The 14,850-nt window shown below is 40.9% G+C and overlaps 1 protein-coding gene across 3 annotated transcripts in view; it reads left to right on the top strand.

Moving 5' to 3' along the window:
- Positions 1-14,850, top strand: part of LOC102688482 (serine/threonine-protein kinase ULK1) — a 43,521-nt gene that overhangs the window by 13,804 nt on the left and 14,867 nt on the right. The window contains exons 7-16 of one of the 3 annotated variants that reach the window (XM_015366313.2): positions 2,095-2,168; positions 3,109-3,210; positions 6,440-6,498; positions 9,025-9,107; positions 9,657-9,707; positions 10,897-10,985; positions 11,597-11,750; positions 12,493-12,553; positions 12,875-12,964; positions 14,364-14,489. In XM_015366313.2, coding sequence (XP_015221799.2) covers positions 2,095-2,168; positions 3,109-3,210; positions 6,440-6,498; positions 9,025-9,107; positions 9,657-9,707; positions 10,897-10,985; positions 11,597-11,750; positions 12,493-12,553; positions 12,875-12,964; positions 14,364-14,489 — 889 coding nt within the window. Of the gene's footprint in view, positions 1-2,094; positions 2,169-3,108; positions 3,211-6,439; positions 6,499-9,024; positions 9,108-9,656; positions 9,708-10,896; positions 10,986-11,593; positions 11,751-12,492; positions 12,554-12,874; positions 12,965-14,363; positions 14,490-14,850 lie in introns of all 3 variants that reach the window. The other 2 variants (XM_015366312.2, XM_015366314.2) reach the window with 2 other exon arrangements.

Here is a 14,850-nt window from a genome sequence, read left to right as displayed (position 1 = left end):
TCTCATATTCTCTTTAAAGGTTTTAACAGCTTCCTTGTAAAAAAAAAAGTATTTGAAATCATAAGTGATTTCCATTCATTTTCTCTCTTTTGGTTACAAATTGTTTTTGCACAAATACATTTTTACGCTCAGGTGTGCAGTTTTATCAACACATTTTCAAAGCTTAAAATCAAAGCTCAAGCAAGTCTGCATCACTTTGTTGTAACACGATACTGAACACAGTTCAGATGCATATCAAAATAAATCAGTTAAAAATATTCCCTATTTTCCCTGTTGGCGGACTCTGTAGTAGTAATTCAACAAGCACACTGAGCCTAAGGCTTTTATTCTTTTAGAATAAGTTACTCAATACTACTACTTTAAGAAAAGAATGAATAAAAAGACTGTAAGTGGCTTACAAATCTATTTTTTTTGCAGTGGCTGCATGAATAATTGGTTTTGTTTCTGTACGCCTTGTACTTGTTTTTCAGCAGCAGACTCATCATATTTAAAAACAAGGGCACACTGACACAGTAATCCTCTTGGATTTCAAAGATGCCATGCACAAAGAAATTAAAACGTGACTCAATAGTATTCTATAAATATAAAACTGTGGAGTGCGTTACTGTTTTAGGACGAGGTCCAGTAAGAGGGGAGAAAACTGCAGTTGCAGACATGTTGTTTGAAACCGAGGCATAAATTGGTTCTGTGTTTTTTATAATTACTGTAGTACAGTTCTCAATTTTGTGCAGGTGAAGCTCAGAATTATCTGAAATACAAAGTACATTGAGATATATAAAGTGAAGATCATCAGAGAGTGAATGTGGATAAAACAACTTAAATTTAAACTTGCAGGTTAAAGTTAACTAAAGTGCACACAGTTCATTGAAACCGAAGCTCATTTAGCAAATGCAATGGGTAATAATTTTATTATTATTATTATTATTATTATTATTATTATTATTATTATTATTAATTTGAAACTTTTGAGAATTAAAACTGAGGCTTGGGAAAGGACACCTCATGACGTTCGTGGCTCAAAAATATGCTGATTCTTTTGAAGAGTGGACACTACCTAAAGAAGCTATCTGTAGACTCCAAAGCAGTTTTAATTTAAACTATGATTGTGAAAAAAGGTTTTCTTTAAAATATTTAAACTGAACCCCCGTAGAAAATATCTCCATTCACCAATCCCAGGTCATCCAAACTGAACTGTGGCCCTCAGTTAGACAATGGGCTGTCCAGCATTCATATAACAACACTGATAACCCTTTTTTTCCCAGCTGCCTTCTCTGGCCACTAACAGCTGTTAACCACAAAACACTCGAAACAGAATATCATACAGTCGTGATCACCATGGTACAAGAACCAAACTGCTGTTGTACAATCAGTTAAGAGAAGAGCAGCCAGACGTGTCCTGCACTGACAGGCAGCAGTTAAATAAAGCGCTGTTGCGGGCATATGCCAGCACTGTTTTTTCACGGGATCAGTTAGTGTCCTTGGCCGTAAGTAAATGCATGATTTTCCTAGACACCTTAACAAATCATTTCAATTCTTAGGTCGAAGGCAGTTTGTTTAGAAGTACAAATGAGTCAGATGTTGCTTTTGTTTTTGTGGTTGTCATTTAGGGCAATTCCTTTTTTGCTATCAGTATTCACTCCTTTTTGACCTTAAAGCCACATACTGTGCTGTTTCATGACAAGAGAACTTTCTTGGAAGCTGTCAAAACTATATCTGGTTTCTTGAATTCTACTTCCAAGGCTCTTCGAGCAACAGCTTCACAAGGTTCCCAGTCTGTACTTGTCACACGGTGCTTGAAAAGATACAAAGACCTGTCACAATGTCGATGTGGGGAAAGTAACTTCCCCAAGTGGTGTTTAAAACACACCAGTCAGGCTTTCCTTTTAGGCAGCTGAGCTGTGAAGAAAATTACTCCCCAGCTGATCACTTAAAACCAGCATTATTGCAAGAGGGTGAGAGTGAAATAAGTGGATTATATATCACGAGAATAGACAGTTCTAGCTGTCCTGTAAGTAGTGAATGGAAGTTGTGTGACAGACTTGGCAGTAGTTGGACAGTTAAAAATGATTTTCACTTGTTCCCTTTTCTTTCCAGCTGACTTTGGTTTTGCCAGGTATCTGCAAAACAATACGATGGCAGCTACACTGTGTGGTTCCCCCATGTATATGGTGAGTGCCCCACCAGTCACCGGTCTGCAGTTATTTACAGTACCTTTTTCGATTGAGAAGTAAACTTGACTTTTTATTACCGGCTCAGGATCACAGAAATCCTCCGATAAAAAGCACCACAGGGAAAACCTACTGTATATCATGATGCTGAGATTGCCACCACAGACAAAGCTGAATGGCTGCATTAAATAATTCACGTCTTTGTTTAGGGATTCTCCGTGAAAAGTGTATTGTTTTTTCTTCAGCCTTCCATATTTGTTGATCAATCTGAGGTGTATTATTTTATCGTAGGGGGAAGGGAAGGAGCCCTACACATACAGCTATTCCAAGAAATTAAATCATTGACACTTGAGTCTCGCTTCAGTAAAATTAACAGCTGTGTTAAAATCAAGATATTATATTTCAAGTGTTAATGTTTATGGGCTAGGCTTAGGAGTTTGCTTTTTGGAGAAAAAAAAGTTAACACCCTGTCTGCAACTCTGCTGTCTTTCAAGCAGACTTCAAACATAATCCGTTTGCTATCCTGATCGTAGCTCGGTATGCTCCCCCTTGACTGGAATGAGCCAACAGCAAGTGTTCTGACTTGCAGGCATTCAGTCATATTTTCAGTCATATTCTGTCACATTATATGTCTGAAATGGCAGCTCTGGTCATACTGAGCAGTATTATAAAACTAAGCCACTTCGTGACAGACTTAAACCCAGCTTGTGTTTCTTTTTATTGGATGAACGGCCCCGGCACTTTATGAATTCCCCTTCACTAGCTACAGTACCTGGAGATAAAGATCATCTAATCAAATGCACATTTATCGTCCCACCCACAGGCTCCTCTTTTGCATGGCAAATGTATTGTAGTTGTGTTAATGTCCTACGATAAGGTTTAAACATTTCTGATTACCGGATAGATGTGACTTTGTCCGATGCCTTTTGTTTGGCCTTAGGCTCCTGAGGTGATCATGTCCCAGACGTATGATGCCAAGGCAGACCTGTGGAGCATAGGAACCATTGTGTATCAGTGTCTGACTGGGAAGGCCCCATTTCAGGTGAGCACCGGCCCGACCAGATCTTCCGCTGTCTTTCAGGACTTTTTCCACCTGTCGTGTTGGGGTGGCGACCCATGGTTTAGGAGCATTGCAATGAGGGCAGAGGGACTAGCTCATCGTTTTTTTTCTCCCTAAACACACAAAACCTGACTTAATTGTGCTGTTTCCTTGGGTGATTTGCAAATGTGATTTTTCCAATTGCAGTTTGGTTGAAATTGCCTGAAGCTGTTAAATTGCAGCCATGACAAACTTTTTTAAATCTTTTCAGGCCATGCAGCTGGTAAATCAGTACTTTCTGATTTTGACTTTTATGCTCTCTAATCAGTGACTGCTGTTCGTATTTCACTTTTTTTACTTTTTCTTTGGTTTTTAGTCATTGGTTGTACTTTAGCCTTTTGATTTTTGTTGATGTTCAATTGATATTTTTTTGTGCACTACCTTCTCTCAAGTATGAAGATAGTGTGAAGCAAATACCAATTTAAATTCTGATAAGAATTTCTCAGATTTTTCACCGATTTCCGACATTTCATGGTCTCTGCTTAATTCTGTGTGACATTTTAAATTTAACTGCAAAGAATATTATTCATAGGGCTTGGATAATGATATATAATTTATAATGTTTTTGACTTTGCAATGTGCCTTAGTTTTTTTAAATTCACTTAAGTTCATGCTACAGGTAGAGCAGTTGATATAATAAGGTGTTTGCAGATAACACTTAATGGAAAAGCTCTTCCTTTGGTTTGGGCTTACCGTATCAAATCCCAATTTCTCTAAAAACACAGTGACTTACATTTTTTGCTTACATTTTGTAGTGATGCTTTCCCCCCAAAAAAATATTTTTTAGCTGTCCTTGAATATGTCTTAAAACGTACTATTAGAAACCATATGCCTAAGGATTTTGAAAGATTTGGAAGCTATACAATATTCATTTTGTAGTTTTCACAATGACAGAAAAGGTAGACAAAGTGGAATTTGAAAAAACTCTAGGCTTGTTATATGAAACCATGGGTGAAGCACAAGCCCAGTAGTTCAAAAAGAATACTCCGTAAATATAGAATAGGAGAAATTCTGATGCATGTAGATGCATGTAGACACACAGACAAGGAGAAAAGCTGGGGGTCAGAGCGCAGGGTCAGCCATTTATACGGCGCCCTTGGAGCAACTGGGGTAAAGGGCTTTGCTCAGGGGCCCAATGGAGTAGGATTCCTCTGCTGGCCATAGGATTTGAACTGGCAACCTTCCAGCCACAGGCACAGATCCTTAGCCACAGAGCCACATATTATTAGATGTATCCTAATTAAGCGGGTTAATAGCTATAAAAATAAAGGGTGACTTAGTTCTCGTGCACTGGAATCTGGACAGTCTAAATCACCGCCCAGATGAAAGGAGGTCAGATTCACTGTGCAAGGGGTGGTCGTGACAGTCAGCGATTATACTGGCCTTCTGCACTGCTTGCTTGACATAGATGTCTGACAGCTGCTGTGTACCAGTAATTGTGCTGGCTGCCTTCATTATCATTCTCAGTCTGTTTTTATTATTGCATTTATTAAGGTGACCAAATCAGCCGCAGTGAATGTTAGAACAGATTCAGTAGATGTTTTCTAGAATATAGTCTTCTAGAATAAGACTGAGAAGGAAACGAGCGTAGACTGGTGTCTGTTCAGCTGAAGTAAACAACATTGCTTAGTAGGTTCCAAAGCATTTTTTTCCATGGGCTCTGCCTAGTGAACTCAGTGGGAATTTCTCACTTGTATTTTAGTGAAGTAGTTGCATTGTTTGTTAATGCTGTTTGTGGAAAAAGTGATGCTTAGCCTAATTGTTAACACTGATTTTAATCATATATTTTCCGTTTTACATCGTTACTAGTGTATCATTCACGTCTTTAGAGTTAAAAGACTCTTGAGGATAATATTGATTCTTGACAGAGCAGAAATGCATATTCAAAGAGTGTCCACGGTCTGTAGCCGTGTGACTATGCCAGGGGTTCTACCCCCCAGAGAGTGGGCACTGTTGGATACCCGACAGGAGACCGAGGAGGAAAATGCAGAGTGAGAAGTGGGGTCCTGTCCTGGTGTAGTGTAGCAGATGCTCTTTCCAATGAGGGTGCAATCTGCTAACTGCACTTTTTAAAGGCTTATATAGCTGTGTATACCTCATCCTGTGGGCTTATATCCCCAGGACCGGTCCTGTTTAACTTATTAAAGCAAAGCCAGCTCACCTTATTAAATAAAGCACAAAACATCTGTCATGACAGCTGGAACATATTCTTGTTAGTAAAGCCACAGATTAGACAGGGTAGTGTGAAGTCCACTCTCTTCTAGAACCTATTCCTATTTTTAAACAGGATTACCCTCCTCCTTCACAACCCCTTCCCAGACTTGTTTGTCACACAGATGAGCACTTGGCTGGCTGGCTGGAGACCCTATCCAGGGACTATTGATTGGTCTGTGGTCTTGAGCCAGCGTGTTCCTGCGTACCTGAACTCCAGTGATGGGATATGTCTGCACACGCAAGCGTTCGGCGAAACAGCCCTTTGAGATATTACTTAATAGGTTATTTATACTGTGGAGACAACATGTGCCATCAGCCAACCCCCCCGTATGTCTCTGAGTGACTGCTCAGCACAGGCAGTGCTGCAGAGGGAAAGGAGCAGTGCTGGGACCATTGCAGTCCTGCAATGGGAAAAAAAAGACCTGAACCAACTGTGTTTACCGGAACAGACAGCTGATGTGAAAAATTGGCTTTGGTTTCATCATGAGACCTTGCAAAAATATACTGGGCCTTTCAAGATCATGCGAAAGGCAGTGTCCTTACGTTTTACTGCATTTTGTTTTTATAAAGAAGACTTTGATCTGGGAACTTGAATGCTGATCTGTATAAGAGAAAATTTAAAGATCTATAAAGCACAGTCATATGAATTTTCCATATTCTTTAGCTGATCTCAGATATACAGTGTTAAACTAGGAATGACAGATTCTCTAAAGACTATACTTCTAGATGAAAAGAATCTATAAATTAAACTGTTAATTTCCCCATACATATTCTATAGCCACATAGGGTTCTTTGAAGCCTAATAGTAAACCAGTCAATCTTGATTTGTGGCATTTATTTTTGCGTTATTTAGAAAAGTATCTGGGTGTCGTGTATTATTGTATCGGCTGCATTGAGCAGCTAGAGACCAGAGGAGGTTCAAGTTCTACGTACTTCATGCCTCGTCTTGTTCCAACAGGCCAGCAGCCCCCAGGACCTCCGTCTGTTCTATGAAAAAAACAAAAGCCTTGTTCCTAAGTAAGTATCCCCACTCGGGGTGCTGCACTATTTACAGTCTCTGTGGACAACCAATGAATGTGCCCTGTGTTCTGCTTCATAGAATTGGATGGCCTTTTCTCTGCCTGTTTCATATACTCCATGACTTTTGTAATGGGCATTATTGTAATGTACTCCGGACTGCATAGGCATGTGGGACGTCCTGTGTCATTAATCATCTGGTAAATCGTTTAACTTTCTTCCCATCCTAATTTAAAATGCTTGACGGTCTCAGGTCCACTTCCAACACTGGTCACTGTGGTTTGTGGCTGCAGTGCATTTGTGAAATAAAGCATTGTACAGTAGTTGTTTATGTAACTCTTATGTTTTTGGGGGGGTTTCTGTCTGCAGTGAATTAATGATGGCATTACATAGGATGAATAGTCTGATTTCACTGTCTTTTGCTTAAAAGATAAAAAATAAGTGTGACACACATTCCACCAATAGTAAAGTATTCAAACGTCTGGTCACTGTTGAAACTAGCCCTCTGGTGTGTAAGTATGTTAACCGTTATCTATCTATTGCTGTCGCTTAGTTTTTTTATACTCCATGGACTCTATGGCCACATATTGAACCATGTGCTTCTTAATAAACTGACTTCCCTGCAAAAGAAACTCATGTTCTACAAAGTAACACTCTCAGCCAACATGCTTGTTAATAGTGATTAAAGAAGCAGCTGTATTAATTTTTTTTGCTTAGAAAGTTCTGCTCTTAGATGTCTGTAATGAAGCACGCTTTAGTAATTTTGGAAGGCTGTGAAGATGGAGCTGAAGTTACTGCTCGCTAGAAGAAGTTGACTGATTGCCAGACTGTGTCCATTTTAATTAGATCCACTTGACACAAGGTGCTTAAGGCTTTATTAATGCCTGGTTTAACTCCCTCTGATCAGATTTCGCACTTGAGCTGTAAGTTTTATTGCTTTGATTGGATTGTTAAGGAGTTTATCAGACATTTGAATATTGCTGTTGAAAAATGTAGCTCATCAAGGTTGAAGACCTAGTGGAATTTGCTCTGTGCTGTATGGTGCTTCGTGATGGTTCTCATGTATGTATAATTATATGTTTAATTACATATATACCCATTGCAATTTAATTTCTCAAGATTGACTAAATGAAAAGATTAACAGTTTCCCAAATGGTTAGACAAATCTATTAGGACATATATAAGAGAAATCAGTTTATAAAATGATTTAAAACACAGGATCCAGTTAAAAGAAAAGTAAATATTTGCAAGACAGGTCTAAAGGATATTCAGAAGGCCAAGATTATTATGGAACTGAATATTACAATGGACCATAAAATAAATAATCATGCATTCTTTAAATATACCCCGTACAATAATGGGAAAGTCTAAATAAAGAAGGGGAAATGAGTGATATACTTAATGAATATTTCACACAGGTATTCACTAAGGAGGATGTTAAAAGCATGCCTCAGGCAGTGGAAGAACAGTGTTCTTTATTAAATAGTATTTACATGGAAGAAGTGGAGCTGGTTCAGGTACTCGAATCACTCCAGTTTAATGAATCTCCAGGACCAGTGTTTTCTACCAATTTACTTAGAGAAACCTTTATCCATAAGCAACTGATGTAACTTCCAACAGCTGCTCAAAACAGGAATAGTACCCATGGCCTGGATACAAAACCGAATCAAGTAACTGCAGACTAGTTTGTCTGTATTCTATTATGTGTAAGATTATAGAAACAAGTGTTAGAACTAAATTAGAGAATCACCTACTGTATAGGGAAGTAAGATCCAAGTGATTAGTCAATGTGGATTTAGAAAATGTTAGTACTAATTTGTTAGACCTAGTTGAACAAGCATACATGGTGACTTTTGATTATTAGAAGTTTTTTTATAAAGTTTCTGAAAAGATTAATTCTGTAATTATTGAGTTGAGAATTAGTTCTTAGAAAACCAAAGTGCTGATAAGAGGTGAATGCTCAGACTGTTGGCGTACCAAAGGCATTGTGCTGGGCCTGTGGCTGTTCTTAGTTTGTCTTGATGATCTAGATTTTGGTGTAGTTGTTAAACTACTCACATCTGCAGACACCACAAAAATAACAGGAGTTTGAATTGAGTTTTGAATGAGGTAAGATCTCATTTAGAATATTTAGGCACTTCTTCCTTCAGCAAGGGGTTGTGGGAGTGTGGCGCAAGCTACCCTACAGTGCTATTGAAGCTGATACTCTGGCATCTTTCAGGAATAACTAACTACCAGACAGGTTGCTTATAATGGGTCTTTGGTATGTAATAGCATAAGTTATTCTTTTAGGATGTTTCCTTTAAATTTCACACATTCCTTTAAAAGTACTTCATACATGTTATACACCTGTTTATACCTGGCTGGTATATACCGATTTTAAAACCCTGCTCAATCAGCCACTTTCATTTGACCATTTCAAAATGTTGTAAGAAAAACTGCAAAAGCTTTAGTACCTGTTTGTTTTTCTTTTGAGGAGTGGGGGGAAGGGGAAATTGAGAATTTCTATTGCTTTGTTTTTCCCAGCATTCCGAGGGAGACATCCGCCCACCTTCGTCAGCTGCTGCTGGGCCTGCTGCAGCGCAGTCCGCGGGACCGCATGAGCTTCGGTGAGCGGCCTCTCCCTGCTGCTGCGGCTGCCCGCCCTCCTCTGGCTTCCAGGGCCTGGAGGAGTCGCATAGTCCTGCTTTCAGGAGACTGAACTCCGTTATCTTTTTAACTACCCAGTACTGGGTCACCGGGTAGGCTGGAGCCTATCCCAGCAAGCCATGGGCACAAGGCAGGATACACCCTGGATGGGACACCAGTCCATCACGGGGCACACACAGACATGTACACACTCACACCAGGTCCAGTTTTTCCTAGAAGCCAATTCATGTACCAGTATTTTGGAAGGAAACTGGAACACCTATAGGATACCCACGAATGCAGGGAGATCTGATCACTCCTTTGTGCATTGCTGTGTTCACCACAAACGGTGGGCCCACAGAGACACAGACGTGCACACGTTTACACCAGGGCCAGTTTGTTCGAGAAGTCAGTTCATGTACCGGTGTACATGCTGATGTATTTCAAGATCATAGTATATTCCATTTTACCATTGGTTCAGTTTGTTGCCAGTCTTCACCAGCTCTCTAACCGGGTGTGTTTCCTTACAGATGAATTTTTCCAACATCCCTTCTTGGAAGGGAGCTCATCCATGAAAAAATGTAAGTGAATCAAAGCATAGAAAAAGTACTGGTTTGGCCTGTTTATTCAAAAACATGCTTCTGGTTAACATACAGCACAGCCTGCATTGACACTAGATCTAAAGGTGAATTCCAAGAAAATCTAGTCATTTGCCTCTTTAACGTTTAAAGTGGGGAAAATTACTGGAATGCGTTGAAATAGCAGATTTATGATGGCTTGCATGTGGCACAATCAACGAATAGCAAGGTTCTAAATAAATATGCTGATTAAAACTAATCTCTGCCTTTCACAGTTGCTAAGTCGTTTATCACATGTCCTTCTTTTTATGACCACTTTGATTTCATCCTCGGATAGTTTGAATCGATTGAGAACAATCGTGCCACCTTGCTTTAAAAGAAAAAAAAATGAAACATTGAAAAACTCACAGGTAGTACTTAGTCTCCTGAGTATATCCTGCAAGTTTTACTTTCTTCTTTGCTTCAAATGCATTCTCCAATATATATGTTAGAAGTCAATGGGACTTTTAAAGCCTGAAATGGACAGAAGAAAATTAAATTCCCACTAAAAAAATAATATTTTACTTACTTTCTCAGGGGTATTGAATAACTCTAAACAGGCTAGCTGTTAGGCAGTGTTATGGCTTGACAGACCTTTATAAAGCCTATCCAGGGGCTATCCTGGAGTCTTGGCACTGTCTTACTATCAGGATTCATGTCAACTTTAAGATCTCCATGCTCACCTGTTACAGTCTGTGGCCTTTCTGACTTACTATCTTCCTACTCCCCACCTTGCAACCTTCATTCCTCTGACTCTGGTCTCTTCTCTGTCCCCCAAGCCTGTCTATACTCTATGGCTGACAGGACCTTCTCCAAAGCTCTGGAATTCTATCCCCATGGATATCAGAGAGTCATCTTCCCTACACACTTTAAAATCAGGACTCAAAACCTTCTTCTTTAGTTGGTTCTATGACTGCACCTCTGCTTTTCTACTATATCCTAAACCCTTGCTGGAATTATGTAACTCTGCTGTCTCCTTTCATTGTGTTTTTTTTCTTATTGTAGAGCACGTTGAGAAGCCACCTGTAAAGGCACTAAATAAAGCATAGTTTATTAACATTAATATTATGATGGTAAGGTGTCAGTGGATGTCATTGAAACTGCACAAGCCCTTTCCCCAGTCACTCAGCCCGTGTGTTTGCGTTGTTTTCAGCTGCTCCTGTGCCGATGCCCTCCTACCCCAGCTCAGGATCCGCCAGCTCCTGCAGCAGCTCGTCCACGTCCCACCTTGCTTCTCCTCCCGTGAGTCACGACAGCGGCACGAGCCTCTAACTGCTGTTACTTGAGACGGGGGGGGTGGAGCATGGGTGCAGAAGCCTTTCACATTTGCCCATGCTGCTTGTCCAGTGAGCGGGGAGCTGCCAGCTCCTTCAGCTGCAGCTTGATGAGAACATCAGAAAGGTTACCGATGAGAGGGGGCCACTCAGTCCCTCGAGCTCGTTTTGATCCAGCCATCTCTTGAAAGATGTCAAGGTATCGGCTTTGACAGCATGCCTGTGTAGCTCCCAACTCACACACACCCACTGGGTACATAACATTCTTTTTGGAACAAATTCTGGTTTATTCTGAAAGCAGTGAACTGAAAGCGGCAGACCTTAAGTGGGTTGTTTAAAGAAAATGTGTTGCTATTTGTTTTTGTAAAGTTCATTGTTTTTCTGGCCAGTTCTTCACTTTAGGAATAGATAAGAGTAAGTTAGCACCAACCAAGCTTTCAAGCAAGGAAGTTTCTGGTCAAATGTTTTATTTATAGTCCAGTAAAAGGCGCAGCATGCCAGTCTGGCCAGCGCTTTGCAGACAAGCTTCTGCACCTGCAGTCCAGTGAATGATTGCTGTGACGTGTCCTCCTGCAGCAGTCTGTGGCAGAGATGCAGCAGCTACGCACCAAGACCCTGGCTTCTCCTACCCAGGATTCCCCAGGCTTCCTGCTGAAGGATTCTGCAGGAAGCAGCAGCAAAAACTCCTCCTGTGATACTGATGACTTTGTCATGGTGCCGGCGCAGTTCCCCAGTAAGGACAGCTGCCTTTTCTTACACACAAAGGGGAGCTTGATCCAGCATAGAACAGGCTTCTCGCAGAGTGGGGGCAGGGGGGAATGCTCGCTGTCTTTCACCTCAGACGTACCAATTAGCCCCTGCACTGCTGAATTCCAAAAACACCAGACAAAAAGTAATCAGGCATTAGGGAGCTGTTCACTAATCTAAAGCCTGCTATTTTGAAGCAGATGAAACTGACACTAACACTCTAGCCTGGTCTATATTTAGAGAGCTGTAGAAAATATCTATATTAGTTTTGGAAGGGAGCACTTTTTAGTGTCTGCAGAATGACGTTCTCATTCTGAGTCTGAGACAGGACCTTGCTGTTCCGCAGTGAATAGTTCATTATTTGTTTTAAGTCCGTGGCCTCTTAAAAAGTGCTGAGCAGTCGTTTCATCTTTCTCCTTTATCCAGTGTAACTGTCCAAAAGGATGTGAGCGATATAGGAATGTCAAAATGTGGGTCTGTCTCTGTGTTTGCTTTTGCCTTTTGTCTTTTGTGTTGGTTTTGTAGTTCATTTCTTTGTAGCCAGAGAATGTACCTCTTACTGAAGAATGTTTTGAAATGACACTTCTCTTTTACAATTTTTTTTACAAATTGTGTGCAATCAGAAATGGGTTTATGCTGAGTTTACTAGTGGTGTTTTCCCAAATGGCATTGCAGAAGGTTTTCTCTTAAAGCCTTTTTCCTTCTCTGCTGTTCCTCCCTCTTTCCAGGCGAAATCACCAGTGAAGGCCCAGTGGGGAGGCCGGTTCAGGATAGTCTGATGTACAGCGGGTGAGTTATCCTGGGATAAAACCCTAAAAACATTTACAGCATTTCCAGCCCATATATATTTGTGTTAGTGTACTTCAGTAATACACATACAGTCCTGCAATAAGCAGTTGAAGTGTTCTTTCATGCTCTTGTAACTTTATTGTTCATTCCAATTAGGTGTAAATAGAATTATTTTGAGACCAAAAGAGCAAGAGAGCATTTAGCAATATTTGAGCGGAGGTCCTTTTCATCATTAAGCTGTGAGGGCGGAGCACAGTGTCAAGCAGAGTCAAGTAGCCTGTTCTGCTGATGAATGGTATTGTTTTTGCCCACTGTGATTAGGAGCTCTCTGCTGACCTCTGCTGGTCTGGGGAGTCAGGGCAAGACACCGTCCCCTTCACCTTCCTTCACCAGCTCTCCCAGTCCCTCCGGGTAAGGAACTGCTAGCAACACTGTAGGAGGGAGTCTCACGTTCCAGGTCAGGCTGCAGAGGCCTGGGACAAGCCTGTTGCTCCACTTGACAGCAGTGCCTTTCACAGGAGGGTGAAGTTCTACCTAATAAAACTGAAGCTTTAAATAGCCCTTGAATCTCACTCTTGGTTTTTGCTTAAAACCACTTTGTATTTTCAAGTTTCACCTTGATAATGGGCACAATACATAATAAATACATAATAAACGTAGTGTAGACTATTTCTTACATTCTGCTGCAGGATTACATTCTATTATCATTTTAAAACAATTATGCACTTTCTTAGATCTGCTCCAAAAAAATACCTTATTTGCAAATTTAAGGCCTTCCATTTAGTATTGTTAAGTCATTCTAAAGCTGTCACATATGTGAAGCATAATAGTGTGAAAGAAGAGCTATGCAGCATTAAAATCAGTTTAATCAGTTTAAAAAATAAGCTAATTGCTATAGTCATCTGCAGTTAATTAGCTTTTCATGGTCCTTAAAGAGCTAACAATCAAGTCATTTCTTCTTAAGACATGACAGCTGTACTGTATATTAGCCATGTGAACGTAGGGTGATCCCTTACTTTTTATATAAATTTAAAGTAACGAGCTATTTCTAATTAAATGTCTGCCAGATTTAAATTAATTTTCTTTGTCTTAGCAAACAGCAACCACCCATGTATTCATATACAATTTAGTATTCTAGTATTCTATACTTTATTGCCATCATAACTAGTTGTAGGGATTTTGGTTTGGTGATACAAAACAAATCTACAACATAAAGCCACTAATAGCATTTTAAACACACATCGGTATGAGAATAACTAACAGATGTGGAATAACACTGAATCGTGCAGAGAGAATGAGAAGGTGTAGACAGGCTCCATTGACCTGCCCAACGAGCCTTTTCTCTTTGACACGCTTCAGGCTGTAAAGCGGTGTGCGGGAGGCTCATTGCCGATTGGAAGACCGGCGTGTTCTTTGCAGGCTACACCACAAGCTTCCTAGTGTCCAGGAAGTGGCATGGGTCACTGTTTCACTGAGATCTGTATAGTCCCATCCCTACCCCTGGTGGTGCTCCATCAGCTGTGCGATTCCTCCACCTGGGGAATCTCAGGCACACTGGACTAGATATCGCACAGTATTGAACTTCTGGGCCTGCGGTCAGAAATGGCACTTTTACTTGATCGGGCCACTTGGCAATCCCCACAGCTGTTTCATAATCTTTATAATACCAGGACTGGCCCCCAGGGGAATAGTGCAGTTCTGTAACAAGAGAGGTGAGGCACAAGGCTAAAGTTCACCTAAATGAAGAGAGGGTAGTGGTTTTCTTCCGCCCTCGTGGCCATTGACGTTAATGTGTTCTCTTCTCCTGCAGCCGGCCTGTTGAGTTTTCAGCCAGCAGCTACAACCAGTCTGTGCCGATCCCCGTTCCAACCCAGATTCACAACTACCAGCGTATCGAACAGAACCTGCAGTCGCCTGGCCAGAACAGCTCCCTCAGGTCAGCACCACTTCTCTCTCGGCACTTTCTCCTTCTTCAGACATTACACTGTAAGGTTTCGGTTTCATCTGATACCGCGCAGGGATATGATCAAGTTTGAAAGTTACGGATGAAGTTCCTCCCCACTGATGGCTGATGTGTGGTAAGCGAACTGGCACCTGGATGGGAGGCCTCCTGGGAAGGCTCCTGGAAGAGGTGTTAGTGGGACCAGTCGGCGCACACCCTGCTGTCTATGTTGGTCCTAACGCCCTAGTATAGTGATGGGGACACTATACTTTAAAAATGGCACTGTCCATTGAATGAGACATAAATCCAAGGTCCTGACACTCTGTGGTCATTAACAATTCCAGGGCGTTTCTCG

This window comes from Lepisosteus oculatus, chromosome 22 (genome assembly GCF_040954835.1).
Source record: "Lepisosteus oculatus isolate fLepOcu1 chromosome 22, fLepOcu1.hap2, whole genome shotgun sequence".
Lineage (NCBI taxonomy): Eukaryota > Metazoa > Chordata > Actinopteri > Semionotiformes > Lepisosteidae > Lepisosteus > Lepisosteus oculatus.
The sequence above is the reverse complement of the archived record's forward strand: the minus strand, read 5'-3'. Positions and strand labels throughout refer to the sequence as shown.